General features: G+C 38.8%; 1 protein-coding gene and 1 pseudogene across 3 annotated transcripts in view; one reads left to right on the top strand and one right to left on the bottom strand.

Moving 5' to 3' along the window:
- The window catches only part of PIGU (phosphatidylinositol glycan anchor biosynthesis class U), an 83999-nt gene extending 64192 nt beyond the window's left edge, over positions 1-19807 (bottom strand). Inside the window, exons 1-2 of one of the 3 annotated variants that reach the window (XM_053200047.1) lie at positions 19634-19807; positions 8704-8768 (exon numbers count right to left, since the gene is read on the bottom strand). In XM_053200047.1, the coding sequence (XP_053056022.1) occupies positions 8704-8768; positions 19634-19763 (195 nt within the window). In that variant the 5' untranslated portion in view covers positions 19764-19807. The remainder of the gene's footprint in view (positions 1-8703; positions 8769-19633) is intronic. The other 2 variants (XM_027069906.2, XM_053200048.1) reach the window with 2 other exon arrangements.
- On the top strand, positions 3127-3644 carry LOC128311127 (ATP synthase subunit d, mitochondrial-like; annotated as a pseudogene).
- Positions 19808-20007: the final 200 nt, after the last annotated feature.

The raw sequence follows: 20007 nt of genomic DNA, 5'->3' as shown, positions 1-20007 counted from the left end.
AAGTATACACTGAATATAATTTGTCTTCATGCTACATTTCCATGTGAGTAACCATTCCCGGTCAGGGTAGGGTAAATTTTGAATGAACTCACAATTTTATGATCATTACTTGGCTAAACACAAAATAAAAACATTTGTTGAAGGTAGTCATAAAATCTAATGTGGTTGCCACAATTCTCTTTTTTCTCTCCTGTGCAGATTTTTCTTCTCCCCTTTAACATATTCTTACTTTTCCCTAAGAACTAGATGGTAAAATCAGCTGAAGATTAAAAAAAATAAAAGGCAAAGGAATGATGAACTTTCTCTTCCTAAGTACTCTTTTCACTTGGCTTGATATAATTTTTTTCTTTTTCTTTTATTTCGGAGAGAGAGAGAGCACAAGTGGGGGAGAAGGGCAGAGGGGCAGAGAGAGAGAGAGAGAGAGAGAGAGAGAGAGAGAGAATCTTAAACAGGCTCCACACTCAGCACAGAGCCCAATGCAGGCTCAACCCCATGACCCTGGGATCATGACCTGAGCCAAAATCAAGTTGGATGCTCAACCAACTAAGCTACCCAGGCACCCTTAATTTTATTTCTTTATGCTTTATTATTTAAAGAAACTATATTGAAACACAGGTAGCTCTTGATTTAAGAACACTGAGCTTACAAGCAAATTAACCCATATTCAGGAAAGAGGAGCAAGGGACTCCAAGTTTGAGGTCATCCCCACTACGTTTGGGGGAAGCAACTGTTCAGTCCCCAAGAAGTTATCTTACACAAGTATAGTGAGTTAACATGGCTTCTAATAGCAGGAAATTACTATCTCATACCATTATCCCCTTTTACTTACACACACACACACACACACACACACACACACACACACTAGTAAGGAGTAAGAATATGTTCTAGACTCCCTCACTGCAGCTAAGAACGCATTTTCCCAGAGAAACATTTTAAATAATGGTTAAATGGCTAGATACAGCTCTTCCATTAATTCATTTGACACATTCTTTCTGACAGGACTATTTCACATCTTCCCCTGTCCTCAACCTCCAACTTCCCTCCCCACTCCTCACTGTCATCTGACAACTTCATTTCTTATTTCACTGAGAAAAGAAACAATTAAATGAGAACCACCTTATTTTCCCACTACCCACTGACCAACATCCTTTATCTATACCTATATTCTCTCTTATTAACAACAGATGAACTTACTTTCTTCTTACCTAAAGTCAAATTCTCCCCTTATGAACTGCATCTCATTCCTTCCTGCCTCCTCAAAGACAATGCTCATTCAATTATTCTCTTCCCTACATCACCAACTTCTCTATCCACAGGATTATTCCCATCAGCAACTATATACACAGATTCTCAATTTTTTTTGCTATTTTATTATTTTATTTTAGTAAGTTTTGAGAGTTTTTACATGTTTTTTTAAAACAGATTCTACACCCAATGTGGGGCTTGAACTCCCAACCCTGCGATTAAGAGTCACATGCTCTACTGACTGAGCCACATGTTCTTTTTTTTTTTTCACTGAAGTATAGTTGACACACAGTGCTACATTAGTTTCAGGTGTACAACATGGTGATTCAACAATTTTATATATTATGTTATGCACCCCACAAGTGTGGCTATCATCTGTCACCATACAATGCTATTATGATACCTCTGACTACATTCCCTATGCTGTCCCTTTTATTCCATAATTGAAAGCCTATATCACTCCTCTTCACCCATTTTGCCCATCTCCCCCACCCCACTCCACTCTACTCCACTCTGGCAACCATCAGTTTGTTCTCTATATTTATGGGTCTGTTTCTGCTTTTTGTTAGTTTATTCATTTGTTTGGGTTTTTTAGACTCCACATGTAAGTGAAATCATATGGTATTTGTCTTTGTCTGACTTATTTCACTTAGCACAATACCCTCTAGGTCCATCATGTTGCTGCAAATGCCAAGATCCCATTCTTTTTTATGGCTAAATAATATTCCAATGTGTGTGTATGTGTGTGTGTGTGTGTGTGTGTGTGTGTGCGCGTGCGTGCGCGCGCGCATGCATGCACGCGTGCTTCCACATCTTGGCCATTGTAAACAGTGCCACAATAAATATAGGGCAGATTCTCATATTTAAAACTTCATGAGATATCTGCCTTCAGCAGATATCTGCCATACCATTTCTCTGCCCTCCTTTAGAGCAAATTCCTTAACAAGATTGCCTATTGTCTATCTTTTCAAGAGAAAGTCCAAGATGTAAGCAACAGTGTCTTTTATAACCTAATTTATGAAGTGACATACCATTATTTCTGCATATTTTTTTTTCAGTCATACAAGCCAACTCTGGTATGATATGGGAGAGGACCACAAGTGTGAATACCAGAGGTAGAAATCTTTGGGGGCCATCATGGAGGCTGGCTATCACACTAGGTGATTACATCAAGTCCCATGTTTGTTTTTTCAGTTGTTAGTTTCTTTTGTAATATGAAATTTATTGTCAAATTGGTTTCCAAGTCCCATGTTTTCAAATATCATCTATAGGCTGACAGATCCCAATTTTAAACCTCCAGTCAGAACCTCTCTTCTTGAGTTTCACATTTGTATAGTCTGTTGCCTTACCATTGTCATTTGGATGTCTTCAAACTTAATATGGTGAAATCTGAACTCTTACTTCTTACCCTCCTAAAAACTGCTCCTCCCTCAGTATGCCTCATCTCATTAAATAACCTCAGTTATTCAGTTGCTCAGGACAAAAAACCTGCTCTTCTTGAATCATATCCTTGAATCTTCTCTTGCCTTCATATCTCATATCTAATCTATTAACAAGTCTACTTCTAAAAGTATAACCAGAATTTAATTACTTTTTTAAAGAATCTAATCACTTTTCACCATCTTCATTGTTACTACACTAGTCCCAAGCCACCATCATCCTGCTTAGACTAATGCATAGGCATCCTTCCTAATCATTTTCCTGCTTCACCTCTTGTCCCTAGAGTCAATTCCCCTTACAGTATCTACAGCAATATTTATCAAATGTAAAATAAATATGATCACTCCTCTCCTGGCTTAAAAGTCTCCATGTCTTCCCAGCATAGTAAAAACAAAATCTAGTGGTGGTGGGCCACCAAGATTAGTGAAGGATCTCAAGATGGCTGGGCAAAAACTTTCTCTAATAGGCATTTACTCAGTAGCCCTTGGAAAGATCATACCCTGAGACCAAAAGACCACTGTTAATTCCCTAAAGTCTTGGAATGAGACCCTTATAACCACACTGGCTACTCTACCTAAGAATCTACCCGCTATCAACTGGGCTTATACAAGGCCAATGTGGTAAAGGCTGACTTGGCAAATGACTTTGAGAAGTTTAATGCCCTGAAGGCTCGTATGCCAGGATGCTATGAAAAAAGATGTAAAAAGTTGTGCTGAGTTTTTACCTCTCTCCAAGGCCAGGATTGAGGAATACAAGAGAGCTAGAGAAGATGAAGAACATAATTCCATTTGAGCAAATGACCACTGAGGACTTGAATGAATTCTTCCTAGAAACCACATTAGATAAGAAGTATCTCAATTTATAAGAATTTATAAATTTGAGTCTAGGAGGAAGCTCTGGTCTTCATATTATAAATTTTGGACATTAAAATAATTACACTAAAAAAAATAATAACACTAAAGATAGATAGGTAGGTAGGTAGAGAGAGAGAGAGAGAGAGAGAGGGAGAGACAGAGAGAGAGAAGAACCAAACTCCTAACCATGTGTATAAAAAGTGCTACATAATCTGACTCCTAACTTTGCATAATTTGTCTTTATTATTCTCCTCTTTGTTCACTCTGCCTTAACACTTGCCTTCTTTTTCCATCACAAATGCCAAGTGCATTCCCAAATCAGGGCCATCATAGATGCTATGATATGCTGGCTTCATTTAGATCTCTTACTCAAATTTCACTTTTTCAGAGTGCCTTCCCTGAACACACTATCTAAAACAGTGACACATACATAACTTTCACTCTCTTTTTTTTAACATTTATTTTTGAGAGACAGAAAGAGACTGAGTGTGAACAGGGGAGGGGCAGAGAGAGAGAGGGAGACACAAAATCCGAAGTAGGCTCCAGGTTCTGAGCTGTCAGCAAAGAGCCCAACGCAGGGCTTGAACCCACAAACCACAAGATGATGACCTAAGCCCAAGTCAGACACTTGACTGACTTAGCCACCCAGGCACCCCAACTGTCACTCTTTTTTTTATTAAGTTTATTTTGAAGGAGTGAGTGAGTGCAGGGGAGGGGCAGAGAGAGAGGGAGAGAGAGAATCCCAAAGAGTTTCTATTGTGTCAGCATGGAGCCTGATGTGGAGCTTGAGCTCATGAACCATGACATCATGAACTGAGCTGAAACCAAGAGTCAGACACTTAACCAACTGAGCCACCCAGGCAGCCCTGACTGTCACTCTTTATCCCTGTACCCAGTTTTATTTTTCTACACGTACTTACTTACCATTTAACTGAAATCTCACTTTTTTTTTAACTTTAGTTTTATGGAAATATAATTAGTATAAAATAAACTATATATATTTAAAGTATACTTTTTTAATGTTTATTTATGTTTTGAGAGACAGAGAATGTGAGCAGGGGAGGAGCAGAGAGAGAGGGAGACAGAGGACATGAAGTGGGCTCTGTGCTGACAGTGCAGAGCCCGACATGGGGCTCAAACTCACAAACCATGAGATCATGACCTGAGCTGAAGTCAGACATTTAACCAACTGAGCCACCCAGGAGCCCCTAAAGTATACAATTTGATAAGTTTTGGCCTAAGTATACACCCATGAAACCATTACCACAACCAAGATATTGAATATATCCCAATTCCCAAAAGTTTATCAATTTGACTGTTCATCCCAAAGAACCAACTTTGTTTCAGTGATTTTCAATATTGTTTTCCTGTTTCATTTGTTTTCACTTAGATCTTATTTCTTTTATTCTGCTTACTTTGAGGTTAATTTATCTTCTTTCCTAATTTATTTTTTTAAGGAACAAGGCAATTTTATTTTTTTATTTTAATGTCATTTTTAAAATTTATATCCAAATTAGTTAGCATATAATGTAACAATGATTTCAGGAGTAGACTCCTTAATGCCCCTTACCCATTTAGTCCATCCCCCCTCCCACACCCCCTCCAGTAACCCTGTTTGTTCTCCATATTTATGAGTCTCTTATGTTTTGTCCCCCTCCCTGTTTTTATATTATTTTTGCTTCCCTTCCCTTGTGTTCATCTGTTCTGTGTCTTAAAGTCATCATATGTGAAGTCATATGATATTTGTCTTTCTCTGACTGACTAATTTCACTTAGCATAATACCCTCTAGTTCCATCCACGCAGTTGTAAATGGCAAGATTTCATTCTGTTTGATTGCTGAGTAATACTCCATTGTATATATACACCACATCTTCTTTATCCATTCATCCATCGATGGACATTTGGGCTCTTTCCATACTTTGGCTATTGTTGATAGTGCTGCTATAAACATCGGGGTGCATGTGCCCCTTCGAAACAGCATACCTATATCCTTTGGATACATACCTAGTAGTGCAATTGCTGGGTCGTAGGGGAGTTCTATTTTTATTCTTTTGAGGAACCTCCATACTATTTTCCAGAGTGGCTGCACCAGTTTGCAGTCCCACCAACAATGCAAAAGAGATCCTCTTTCTCCGCATCCTCGCCAACATCTGTTGTTGCCTGAGTTGTTAATGTTAGCCATTCTAACAGGTGTGAGGTGGTATCTCATGGTGGTTTTGATTTGTATTTCCCTGATGATGAGTGATGTGGAGCATTTTTCCATGTGTCGGTTGGCCATTTGGATGTCTTCTTTGGAGAAGTGTCTATTCATGTCTTTTGCCCATTTCTTCACTGGATTATTTGTTTTTTGGGTGTTGAATTTGATAAGTTCTTTCTAGGTTTTGGATACTAACCTTTTATCTGATATGTCATTTGCAAATATCTTCTCCCATTCCGTCAGTTGCCTTTTAGTTTTGCTGATTGTTTCCTGAGCTGTGCAGAAGCTTTTTATTTTGATGAGGTCCCAGTAGTTCATTTTTGCTTTTGTTTCCCTTGACTCCAGAGACACGTTGAGTAAGAAGTTGCTGTGGCCAAGGTCAAAGAGGTTGTTGCCTGCTTTCTCCTGGAGGATTTTGACGGTTTCTTGTCTTACATTTAGGTCTTTCATCCATTTTGAGTTTATTTTTGTGTATGGTGTAAGAAAGTAGTCCAGGTTCATTCTTCTGCATGTCGCTGTCCAGTTTTCCCAGCACCACTTGCTGAAGAGACTGTCTTTATTCCATTGGATATTCTTTCCTGCTTTGTCAGAGATTAGTTGGCCATACGTTTGTGGGTCCATTTCTGGGTTCTCTATTCTGTTCCATTGATCTGTCTGTTTTTGTGCCCATCTTTTCCTAGTTTCTTAAGGTAAAAACAGAGGTCATCAGTTTGAGACCTTTCTTCTTTTCCAATATAGGCATTTAGCACTATATATTTCCCCCGAGTACTGCTTACTGACATCCCACATATTTCAATAGGTTGTGCTTTCATTTTCATTCAGTTCAAATACTTTCTAATTTCCCTTCTGATTTCTTCTTTGATCCATGGGTTATTGAGGAGAATACTTAGTTTCCAAATATTTGGGGACTTTCCAGACATCTTTCTGGTATTAGTTTTTTATTTAATTCTATTGTGGTCAAAGAATATACTTTCTATGACTTCAATCCTTTTAAATTCATTAAGCCTTGTTTTATGACCCAGAATATGGTCTATCTTGCAGATGTTCCATGTACACTTGAAAAGATTATGTGTTTTGCTGTTGCTGGACAGAATGTTCTACAAATGTCAATGAGGTCAAGTTGGTTGACATGCTATTCAAGGCTTCTACAGCCTTGTTGATTTTGTCTGCTTGTCCTATGAATCCCTGAGAGAAGGATATTGAAACCTCTGACTATAATTGTGGATTTGTCTATTTCTCCTTGCAGTTCTGTCAGTTTCCATGTATTTTGAAACTCTGTTATTAGGTGCATACACATTAGGATTGTTATGGTCTCTTAAGAATTGACCCCCTTATCATTATGCAACAAACTTCTTTACTTCTGGTAATATTCTTTGCTCTGAAATCTGTTTTCTTTTTACTAACTTTTTTTTTCTTTGTGCTCTCAGAAATAAGTACCATGAGGCCAAGGACCGTGTCTTATTTTGTATCCCTAACACCTACCAGGGTAGCTGGCATTTGGTATGTACTTAACAAATCTTTATTAAAAGACAGAAGGAAGGGAGGGATTGGAATACATCTGTAGATACAGGACTAGGGACTAGGAATACTTAATGAAAAGGTGCCAGTACCTGTTCTGAGGAACATATAGCATACTAGGTAAAACAAGTACAGAGGCAATTTCAAGAGTATGATATGAGCCATTAAAAGTATAAGCACAAGATGCTTTGGAAGATGTTCAGGAAGAACGGTTTCTAGAAGGAGGTAAACTCTAAGCTAATACCTAAATAGTAAAGCTAATCACAAAAAGAGGGAAGAATAGCCTTCCATAAGGAGACAAGAGCATGAGCAAAGAAACACAGGTAAGAGAGAATACAGTGCTGGAGCATTATGAATGTATGTGAGAACTCTCTCAGGGAGTTCCTACTCTGTCTAGAAAACATACTGCCCAAGGCCTCCTCCACACTGGGCCCTTGTGGCTAGTGGGCTATGCTTTTATATGCCCACACATATCTGTTCCCAATAACTGAATTGTGTGCTTATTAAGAGTCTTAAATTGTCCCTGTTTCTGCTAGCTGCTCTTATTATTGTGGCTCAATTAGACAGTAATACAAGCTAACTAATATGAATGCAAAAGCCTGTTGTTATTTCCATGAGAACCAAGCTGAATGCTTTCAAAATACTAGACAGAAAAAACAAACAAACAAACAAACAAACAAATTTGTTCTCAAAGTATGTATGAAGGATACAACTGTAAAACTGAGGGGTTAAAATTTCAAATTAGAAGACTTGTACTTTAAAACGATGTAACCAATAATAATGGGGAGGTGAGAGTGGAAAGAAATGTGGTTAATGTGGTAAGCAGGGCCCACAGGGCTTTGTATACTCCCTAAGGTGTTTGGATTTTATCCTGAGTTCAGTGGTGAGCTGACAAAATCAGATTCACATTTCAGAAAGATGACTCTGACTGCAGAATTAAAAGTAAAAGAGCAAGACCGAATGGAGCAAGACTCGTCAGGAAGCTGTTGCAGGAGCCCACGCAAGAGATGATGGTGACCCAACAATGACTTTAGCATTCTTAAGAACTAATTTTATGGGTTAAACAGGCTTTTGTGACTTTCTAAGAAACCAGCATTGCTAACACAGTTTTCATGGAAAAGCATGTTCCAAAGAACCAATTACAGGCCAATTAGCATACAACTTATTTGTGCACTGGGAACTGTTTACGATTTATTTGCCAATAAAAATGGTAACTTCTACAGAAGTCTCATCTGCTTCCGCAAATCACAATCTTGATCTGGATCATTTCCACTGCAATTGTGAAACCTCCTTCTTATGCAGAGGACATCTAAAAAAGGTCTGTTTCTAAATATGATTTTCAAAAATAGATGTTTTCAAATGTTTGTACAAAATGGAGGTTAGGCTTTGGTATTTGTGACTATAAACTACTCTTAATACCCAGAAAAGAAAACAAGAACACTTACTTCATGAAATACTGCTCCAGAATACGGAGACACTCCCAAGTCCAACAGTGAAAGGCCTTCAACCACTGAAAAGTAAGACATCCAAGTTCACTTCACTTCATCCAAGTTCAGAGACATATGCAGATGGCCAGAGAACAATGTATTAGATACTCCCAGGAACAAGGGCCTCACAGTTTGTCCAACCCCCTTTACCTCAATCCCAGCAAGTGGCTTTAAATCTTGATCTGAACATTTCAGATGACATGAAACTTTTTTCCACACAGAGCATCTATTTTCACTGTGGGGCAGCTCTCAGGAGAAAATTTTGTTAAACTATGAGCTTTCTTTGATCTCACTGTAATTTCCACCCACTCTAAAAAGTGTTTCCTTTATGTATATTTTGCCACATTCCCCAAAATAATAAGACAACATATTAGAAGTTGAGAAATGTTGTCCCTAGTGTGGGGAAATGGGCACTTTCATATGTTGCTTGAGTGACATTTGTATTAAATTTTCTACAGGGAAATATGTACTTTTTAAGTACTTTTGACACTGAAATGATTGTTCTTAGGGCAATTTATCTTAGGGAAATAACCGTATGTTCATTATGGTGCTCAGAAAATTAAAAAAATAAAAATAATTCCTTGGGACGCCTGGGTAGCTCAGTCAGTTAAGCGTCCAACTTTGGCTCAGGTCATGACCAGCCCCACATCCAGCTCCGTGCTAACAGTGGAGAGCCTGCTTGGGATCCTCTCTGTTCTCTATCTCTCTCTTTCTCTCAATCTCTCTCTGCCCCTCCCCCACTTGTGCATCAGCTCTCTTTCTCAAAATAAGTAAACTTAAAAAAATAATCCCAGGGGTGCCTGGGTGGCTCAACTGGTTAAGCATCTGACTTTGGCTCAGGTCATGATCTTGCTGTTAGTGAGTTCGAGCCCGGCCCACCTTGGGCCCTGTGCTGACAGCTCAGAGCCTGGAGCCTGCTTCGGATTCTGTGTCTCCCTCTCTCTCTGCCCCTCTCCACTCTCACTCTGTCTGTCTCTCTCTCAAAAATAAATAAATATTAAAATAATAATCATCATCTCAATGTCCATTAATAGAGATTTATCTAAATAAATTATGATATGTATATATGTGGATGTGTGGATAGATACATAGAAATATTTCATAGTTAAAAATCATACTATGATATAAATGAATATAAATAAGTGGATGAGCAAAGAAAGCTCTTCCTTACAGAGAACTATAAGTATCAAATGTAGAAGGAAAGATGGAAATAGAAAATCACCATTTGGGAGACCTCACAGTAATAATTGTGAAAGGCAAGATCATCAAGGGATACTAAAATCAGGGAGAAAAAATATGATGAGAAGCCATATTTGCAAGGGGAGAAATAATTTTATATGGACAAACTTGGCACTCACTACCTTAATCATGTGACCAAAGTTAACATCACCAGTAATAACGTTGGACAGTTCACACTATCAACATCAAGTACCTCCTGAAATGATTCACTGAGATGGGGATAAACACTTCTGTAGTCCTTATGCCAAAAATGTGGTACCCTTGCCAAAAATGTGGTACCCTGGCCAAAAAAGCATAATTTCAATCTAATCATGAGAAAACATCAGGAAAACCCAAATTGAGAGACAAAATAGCCGGCCAGTGCACTTCAAAAATGTTAAGACTGAGGGGTGCCCTGGGGGCGCAGTCAGCTAAGCATCTGACTCTTGATTTCGGCTCAGGTCATGATCTCATGGTTCATGAGATTTGAGCCCCATGTCAGGCTCTGCACTGACAGCTCAGAGCCTGCTTGGGATTCTCTGTCTCCCTCTCTCTCTCAAAATAAATAAATAAACTTAAAAAAAGTTAAGACTGAGGAAGTGTCCCAGATTGGAAGAGACTAAGGATACATAATAACTGAATGCAGTGTGGGATTGTGGACTGAATCTTGGACCATAAAAATGACATTACTGGTATAATTGATAAAATTCTAATAACAGATTAGTTATTAGTATTGTATGAATAATAATTTTCTGGGCTAGGTCAGTGTACTATGGTTATGAAGGATGTTAACATTAGAAGAAGTTGAGTACCGGGTAAACAGGAATTCTGTACCATTTTTGCAACTTTTTGAAATCTAAAATTATTTCAAAATTAAGAGTTAAAATAAAAAAGCACATTACAGATATGCATGTACTAAAAGAAAGATGGCCATGAAATACTCTTAAATGAAAAGCAGGTTGGGGCACCTGGGTGGCTCAGTCGGTTAAGCGTCCGACTTCAGCTCAGGTCACGATCTCACAGTGCGTGAGTTCGAGCCCCGCGTCGGGGCTCTGGGCTGATGGCTCAGAGCCTGGAGCCTGCTTCCGATTCTGTGTCTCCCTCTCTCTCTGCCCCTCCCCCGTTCATGCTCTGTCTCTCTCTGTCTCAAAAATAAAAAAATAAACGTTAAAAAAAAAATTTAAAAAAAAAATGAAAAGCAGGTCATAACACAGTATGTCAGTATGATCAAATTTTATTTTAAATACTTATTTTAAATATTTATTTTAAATAAATATTTTAAATATTTATAAGCCTTGATCCATTTAATTATTTGAGAGAAAATGAATATGTATTCAATGAGAAATGCCTCAAATTAAACATAAACCTTAGGCATTAAACAAAATAAATAAAAATTTAAAATACAGCAACCATCTCTGCTGATAAGATTACAGAAGATGTTTAGTTTCTTTTACCTTTTCTTCATTTTCTGAATCTTTAGCAATGAGCACTATTTCATAATTATTAGAAAGAAACAGGAAATTTAATTTTAAAAAAATGAGTGAAGGATAAGAAAAAACATAAACGGACACACAAAAAACTATAAAAGGTATGAGCTTATATATGCCTAAAATCTCAGAAGTACATGTAAGAAACTGATATACGTAAGAATCTGGTCCCTCCAGGGAACACAAGTGGGTGGTTATAGGAAAGTGGTATGGAAAGGTGCCTTTTAATCATATAGCCTTTTGCACCACTGGTTTTTGAATCCTGTGATAGAATTACCTATTCAAAGATAAATAAAACAAAATCAAAGTTACAAAGCCTATTCCAAAAATATATATTTATAATGAGTGGGCCTTAAATGGACCCACCCTAGAAGGAAACTTAATCAGTTACAGAGTTCATACTGGCTGTTAAAATAAAAAAAGCTATTGCTCAAGACAGCTATAACTGGTCCTTATACTAGGACCAGAAAGAAATTTGCCCCAAGGAGCCACATAAAGAGGTTGCTGTGTAACACAACTATTCAACCCTTCACTAACAGCTTTACTGGAGACCCCAGGAGACGATTCATCAGGCCACTTCACAGGGCAACTCCCCACCTAAGTCAATGGCATCCTACCACAGAGCAGTAAAAGTAATTCAACAGAGGACCAGTAAGATGCTGTCCATAGACATCACTCTCCACTGGTTTAATCCAGAAGGAGATTGCATACTTTTTAGGCAATTGTCTAAAATGTAATTTCTCTCAGATATGCTTTTGCTAGGATATTGTACACCTCAAAATTTGTTAATGTGTTTTCTGGCAAGTGCTTAGAATGTGGCACTGCTATCATGATGATTAAATATGAACTCATATTACTTAGTAAATAATTGATCTAAGGAAAGAGTTAACCTCATGGAAACATTAAAAAACAAACAAACTATCATTTACTCCCACCATCTATAACATTAAAAAGTGTAGGAAGAGCATCAACTCAAAATATTTTTACTTGAATACATTGATATTTATGATAAACTTATAATGTCCTTACTTTGGTGCACATGATTGAAAACTTTGGCATGGTCTGCAGTACATTTGGGAACATCTGAATTACAGAGTAACAAAATCCTCTAGAATGTGATGGTGAATTTACTCCATGTATAAAAGAAAAACCAGGGCCCCAAATTCTAACATATATAACTATGTTCCAATAATATTTTGCTGGGAACATTTTAACATAGGTTTCATAAAATGTCTGTTTGGGGAGAAAAACAAAATACTCAAAACAACAACAATACAAAGAACTCATAGCTTTAAGCCATTCTTTTTCCTAGAGTACCCCCCAAAATAACACCTGTAAAAAGTGCACCAGATAAATTGAATAAAATTTCAGCTTCATGGGATTATTATCCAACAACTAATGCTTCAGAATAGTTGACCATAAAAACTAATTAATTATTGCTGACTATTCTAAAATATGAGGGTTTTTTTATAGGGTCTCAACTCTTTTTTTTTTTAAGATTTTATTTTTAAGTAATGTCTATACCCAACGTGAGACTTGAACTTACAACCCCAAGATCAAGAGACATACTCTACCAACTGAGCCAGCCAGGCACCCCAATAAAGTGTCTCAACTCTCTTTTTTTTTTTAATGTGTATTTATTTTTGAAGGAGAGAGAGACAGAGCATGAGCGGGGGAAGAGCAGAGAGAGAGGGAGAAACAGAATCTGAAGCAGACTCCAGGCTCTGAGCTGTCAGCACAGACCCCAACATTGGGCTTGAACCCACAAACTGCGAGATCATGACCTGAGCTGAAGTAGGACGCTTAACCAAATAAGCCACCCAGGTACCCCGAGTGTCTCAACTCTTAACTGATAAATCCCATGAAGTAAAAATTCTTATTTAGTTACCTTTACATATTTTTCTTATGGGTGATAATAAAAACATATTATGTAGCATAAGACAAACATTGTCTGGGGCGCCTGTCGGTTAAGCTTCTGACTTCAGCTCAGGTCATGATCTCGGGGTTCATGAGTTTGAGCCTTGTGTCAGGCTCTGTGCTGACAGCTCAGTGCCTGAAGTCTGTATCACATTCTGTGTCTCCCTCTCTCTCTATGCCCCTCCCCCACTCACGCTCACTCACTCGCGCTTTCTCTCTCTCAAAAATAATCATTAAAAAAAAAAGGCAAACATGGTCTTTGAGCTTCCCATATCAAGAAGGGCATGCATTAAGCTTGTTCAAAATAAGTAGTATCTGTATTTCTAGCGCAGAAGGCCCAAGAGACAGTGTCATTCCCATAGCAATGAACACACCTAGCATCCAGAACTTGCTTTCTAAATAACTTTTTTCAATAAAAGAAACCAGGATTCCTTGGAGAAGTGGTCAATTCCAGGGCTAGACCAAGAGAAAAATAAGGTAAGACTAAAGCATCTTGTGGTTCCAGAAAGTAATGAAGTATTAAAAACACCAGAACAAAACAAAACAAACAAACAAACAAAATAGTGAGGAAAGTATGTCCAAGGACAAAGGAGTCAACCTGAAAGAGGTCGCAATGGCCAAAGATTTTGAGCATCAAAATAAAGATAATATGGATTATAACCCAGAGAATAAAATAAATACCTATAAGTCCATACAGATGTTAAATAAATAAGGAAGAAGGGACAACTCTTCCTTACAGAAGATTCCAATTCATAATGAAGAAGGAATGAGGGCAATAGAAAAGTCATCATTAGAACACCATAGTAATGACTGCTGCAGGCAAGATCATCAACCCATAAGTGCAAAAAGTAGTGAGTAAAAACTTTAGAGAGAAACAAGATATATACAGAGCCCCTACATATATCCCCCCAAATGCTTATAAATTAAAAAGGGAAAATAGTAACTTTACAGTGGAGAAACCAGGCAGATACTATCATAACCAAGGGATTAAGGTTAACATCATCAGTAATAAGCCATTTCAATATGATGTACCTCGATCCAATACATTGAGAAGATCACATCATTTCAGTGGGACTTTTCCCCAAAATCCACAATCTCAATCTTACTATGAGAAACATTAGACAAACCCAAATTGGGAGACATTGTTTGTACAATACTTGACCAGTATGTTTCAAAAGTGTCACAGTCATAAAAGACAACGCAGAGCTGAGGAACTCTCACCAATAGAAAAAGAATGAGGGCCCACCACTAAATGCAATATATGATCCTAAATCAGATGCTGGAACAGGAAAAGAATAGTGGGAAAATGGTAAACTCTGAGCAACTACAATTTGTTTAATGGTATTATATGGACACTATTGTCTTAGTATTGTCTTAGTTCTGACCAATGTTCTCTAATTATGCAGGATGTAAACATGAAGGGAAGCTGGATGAAGGGTATACATGATATCTCTGTACTATCTTTGCAAATGTTTTATAAATATAAAATTATTTCAAGTAAAAAGCTAAAAAACAAAAAAAGTAGTGGTATCCAGTCTCTGGATCCCACTGCCAATTTGCAGGAAACACAATGAACACGCGAATATGTTAAACTGAACCATGAATATACAATCAGTAAAATCCAAACTATGGGAAACACTAGAGGTCAAATGGTCTGGGTTCTTCAACAGATAAGAAAAGGATGGGATGGATGGGGACCTTAAAGATTAGGAGAGACTTAAACCACATATAAAAACGTTTAAGGGCAACACTAAGCTATAGCAACTAGGGACACTCATCAGAGCAATAAAACAAAGAGGATGTAAAAATGTCATAAGTATAGGGATGCCTGGATGGCTCAGATGGTTAAGCATCCAACTCCTGATTTCAGCTCAGGTCATGATCTCATGGTTCATGAGTTCAAGTCACATGTTGGGGGCTGTGCTGACAGTGTGGAGCCTGCTTGGGATTCTCACACTCTCCTTCTCTCTACCCCTCCCCGGCTTGTTCTCTCTCTCTCTCTAAACAAACAAACAAACAAACAAACTTAAAAAAAAAAAAAAAAGATGTCATGGGGGCACCTGGGTGGCTCAGTCAAACATCTGACTCTTGGTTTCAGCTCAGGTTATGATCTCACAGTTTCATAAGTTCAAGCCCCACGTCAGGCTCCAAGCAGACAGTACAGAGCCTGCTTGGGATTCTCTGTCTCCCTGTCTCTCTGTACCTCCCCAACTTGCACTGTCTCTGTCTCTCTCAAAATAAATAAATTAAAAAAAAAAAAAAGATGTCATGACTATAAAAGTCAGGATAATGGTTATTTAATGAAGGCGCTGAGGGGCTGTGCCTAAAATGGGGCATACATAAGGGCTTCTGGAATAAGTGACAAAGTTCTGATTCTTGATTTGGATGATGCCTACAAATGTGTTTTGCTTACAATAATTCACTGTGCAATACATTGTTGTGTGTGGTTTATTAATTCTCCATTTTGTTTAACAATAAAAGTTCTGGTTTTTTTAAAGTAGTGCTATCAGAAGTGTTCTTCCTGACCCTGACCCTCATAGCTGCATTGGAGGTGGGTTTCTAAATAAGCACTTATAGCTTGGGCTCTACCCTAAACTCAAGAAGCTAAGCCCATATTGATTCCTAATCATTAGAGCAAAGGCTGAGGAATATATATGATTAAAAAATATATATGATATATTTGATAAAAATATATGATTAAAAAAATATATGATTTAAAAAAAAAGTTCCAAAATTATTTCTGACAGATTTCTATGCACGATGGTATAGAGTGCACTCTGGTGGAACAGCAACGCCTAAAGACTCCCAGCTATTCACATAAAACATTATGTATGTGACTTAATCTCTCTGTGCTTCCATTTTCTCATCTATAAAATGGGGTATTTACACATAAAACTATTTACATCTTAGGGCCATTGTGGTGATTAAATTAGTTCTTAGACATATCTAAAATGCTTAGAACAGTGCCTGTCATACAGAAAGCATTATATTAGTGTTAGTTACTGTCTGAGAAGCACATGCTTGCATTTTTGTCAAGTAAAATATTTATATAAATTTTAGTTGAACTACCAAATAAACTGATGGGTCTGTAGAAATGAATGACATAGAAAAAATGTCTTTCCTATTATAATGGGTATCCGTTATTTTCACCTACCCAGCATCAATTTCCCCCTCTTCTGGTAATAGCACTCTGGTCTTCCTATAAGGTGCCCCCTCTTCCATAGTTTGGAAGGTTGTCCCCTCTCCAAAGATGTAGATAGACAGATATTATTTTTAAGGTTTTATTAAGTAATCTCTACACCCAACATGGAGCACAAACCCACAATCCCAAGATCCAGAGTCACATGCTCCACCAACTGAGCCAGCCAGTAGGATACATATAATATGTATATGGATACATGACTTACGCTGACCACAGTAATTGGCTTAAGAATTGGCATATAACCCAAATAAGTTCAATGTGACTCAATTCCAAGGCTTTCGTTATGTTTGTTGAAGAACAGTCACTCTCCTTCCACTGGACCTGACACTGTGAGGATATAAAAGTCAGAGACTATTGGGGCCAATCTTGCCAATACCCAAGAAGAGCCCTCCTGAATGCAGTCAATGCCAAGATAGAGAAAGAATTAGTCATGAAGAGATCATTGAGTCTCTGGATCTAGCTAGATTTGAAGTCACCATCTACCCTGCCTGAATTGTTCTGTTATGTAGGCCAATAAGTTCACTTTTTATTATAATTTGCGCAGTTTGAGTTGGGATTCTGTGATCTGCACATGAAAGAATTGACAACATGCCAAGTTAAAACCCTTCAGATATTTGAAGACGAGAATCATCTCCTCCAAGTTTATTGCCATTCTCATTTATTCCCATTAAAAATCACTCTATGGTTACAGTCAACCAAAATCTATTTGGATTCACAGTCCTTCACCCAAACAACTGGTCACTCAAAAAACTCATGTGGAATGAATGAATGCCATGTGAAACCAGAGGGGCTCCTACTTCAGTATTTTTAAATGCCTGCCTTTTAGGGTTAAATACAATCACTTGCTTTTTAAAATATCCCGTCTTAAAGTATACTCTGAAGACAAGCGATACAGATGTACCAACCCCGCTTAAAACAGGACAAATAATTATTCTGACCCCATCAGATTCAGATAGGTGATTAGCAAATCTCTCTCTAGCTCTGACACTGGCCCCAAGCTCCAGACCTAAACCTCTGAATATCATACTATCACCCTATACATACATCAAACACTTACTGCTATCCTTTCTAACTCACCTATTTTAGCCAATATCACAATTGTTCTCCTGATTATTTAGATTCAAAATCCTAGAATTAGCTGTTTTGGCTTTCATTATTGTGCTAAGAGCTTAAACATGGATTATCTCATTTAATGGGGTACATATTATAACTTCCTATTTTACAGATGAGAAAAATTATGTTGGAGATCATACAGATATATGTAGAGAAGCAAAAGAAGACTCAAACCCTTTTAAAGATCCCAGACCCTGTGCTCTTAATCACCATATTATATTGCCTCATCTTAGGATCCTTCACCCTGCCCTTCCTATATGTAACCAGATCTTATGTTTTCTTTTCTTCAACATTTATTCAATAGTAACAATACAACTAATTACTTTATGCAAGGCACAAAGGATTCAGTAATGAGTAAAACAGTTTTGGCCTGCAAGGAACTCATAGTACAATGGAGAAACCAGATATAAACAAATAATTATAATAAAAAGTGAGACATACTCTTAATAGAAGTTATGTATAAAGTGCTAAGAGAACAGAGGAAGGAGGGCCTAATACTGCCTTGGGGCTTTTGGTAGCCAGAAGAAAGCAGGAACCAAGTGGCTTCAACCCAAACAATTCAGTTGATTCAACAAATAACTATATGCAAATATTATATGCAAGGATTATCAAGTGTAAGCTCTCACCATCACACATAAGAATTACTACTACCTTTATCACCATTTGTCAACTGGGAAACCTGGGCATATTACTTAACTTCTCTAAATTTTGGTTTCCTCATCTGTAAAATGGGGGAAATAACACCATCTAACACACAGAATAACTTGGGGATCAGAGGCTTACCATAGCCTTTCATATATAGTATTTTTAGAAACCTAAGCTTGAATTATTCATAAAACAACCATTCATTATGCCATTCCCCATTCCAGAATGTCTATGGGATAACATCAAAACTCTAGCATTTAAAGTTCAGGGACACAAAGAGAACTTCTGGGGTGCTGTTACTCCTGTAATGTTTTGTTTTTTGATCTGGGTGCTGGCTAGGGGTGCTGGCTACATGTGTATACAGTTTATAAAAATTCACTGAGTTCAACACTTATTATACGTGCATTGATGTACACTGTACTTAAGTAAAGAAAGTTTTTTTTATAAGTCTTAAATTCTGGCCCTAACCTAACCCCTACCCCATTTCTCCTTCACTTTGTACATTTTGCACCCTTCAACATTTTCTTGGTCCTGTTTACCTTCCGCTACCAGGAATTCTTTCTCTAATCTCCCTTTCCAAATTCTACATCCCTCAACAGTTAGCTCGCAGCCCATATCCTTACGAAACTGGAAAAAGAGAGGACACTTCCTTCAGGGTTGAAACTCCAAGAAAGGAACTGGATGTACACGGGAAGAACATTTTCCAAAAAGGATTATAACTATCTGTCTCTCCCACTAGCCTGTGGATCCTTCAGCACAAATTCTGTCTCACTGTAGGCACTGGTATACAATAGTGGATGAAGAATTTAAGAAACAGTAGGAAATGCTGTAGTACAAGTCCCAGACCGAGAACACGCGTCTAAGCACACTCACACACTCTACTGGCTTAGGCAAGATAGGTCCCCTCACTCAGGGAACCCCTCACACACTATCCCATACCCCAGGGAGCACCACCTACAATCCCTCACCAAAACCGAATCACCTCTGCAAATCCCAAGCCACCCAGCACGCCCTTTTCTTATATCTATCCTTTCTCAGGCCACGCCCCTCTGCTCAGGACCCGAGGGGGACACACCCCCTCAGCTCCCCACGCCTCAGGTGAGTAGGCCCCTAGGGCCCAAACCTGGCACCACAGTCCTACGCCCCCTCCCCTCGGCAGCCCCGCCCTCCCACCCTCCCCGAGGGCGCCAGAGCGGGTCAATTCCCTCAGAATCTTGTGCTTGAGGCCACTGCCCCCGCCTCCCATTCACTGAGGCCAGGAGAGCACAGGCGGGGCCTGGCCACCTACTCCAGCCAGTGGCCTCACCTCTCTTCCAAGAACTCAGTGGGGACACCACCTCCACCCGTTCGGAAATGAATTCGGCCAGACTGGAGCGGAACAAGGCCGCCCGCACGGTCACGGCCACTACCAGCACCAGAGCCAAGGGAGCCGCCATGATAGCTGGGGTGGGCGCGCAGGCGGGGAGGGAAACGTGAGGCGGAAAAGCCTCGCGACCTGTGCGCCACCCTCTGTAGTTCCGCGGCCAGGCGCGCCTTGCTGCTGCCACCGGAGCACCCATACTGGGGACTACCACTCCCAGGAAGCTTTGCGGTGAGACGGGGCGGGGCGACGTAGAGTGGGGCTTCTCAAGCTTGTAGTAAAGGGTTGGGCGACGTCTCTTAAGAGAGCAGGTGTTTCGT

The sequence above is a fragment of the Acinonyx jubatus genome, chromosome A3 (assembly GCF_027475565.1).
Source record: "Acinonyx jubatus isolate Ajub_Pintada_27869175 chromosome A3, VMU_Ajub_asm_v1.0, whole genome shotgun sequence".
In the NCBI taxonomy this organism is placed as follows: Eukaryota; Metazoa; Chordata; class Mammalia; order Carnivora; family Felidae; genus Acinonyx; species Acinonyx jubatus.
Note: the sequence above shows the minus strand (reverse complement) of the source record. Positions and strands in the feature narration are given on the sequence as shown.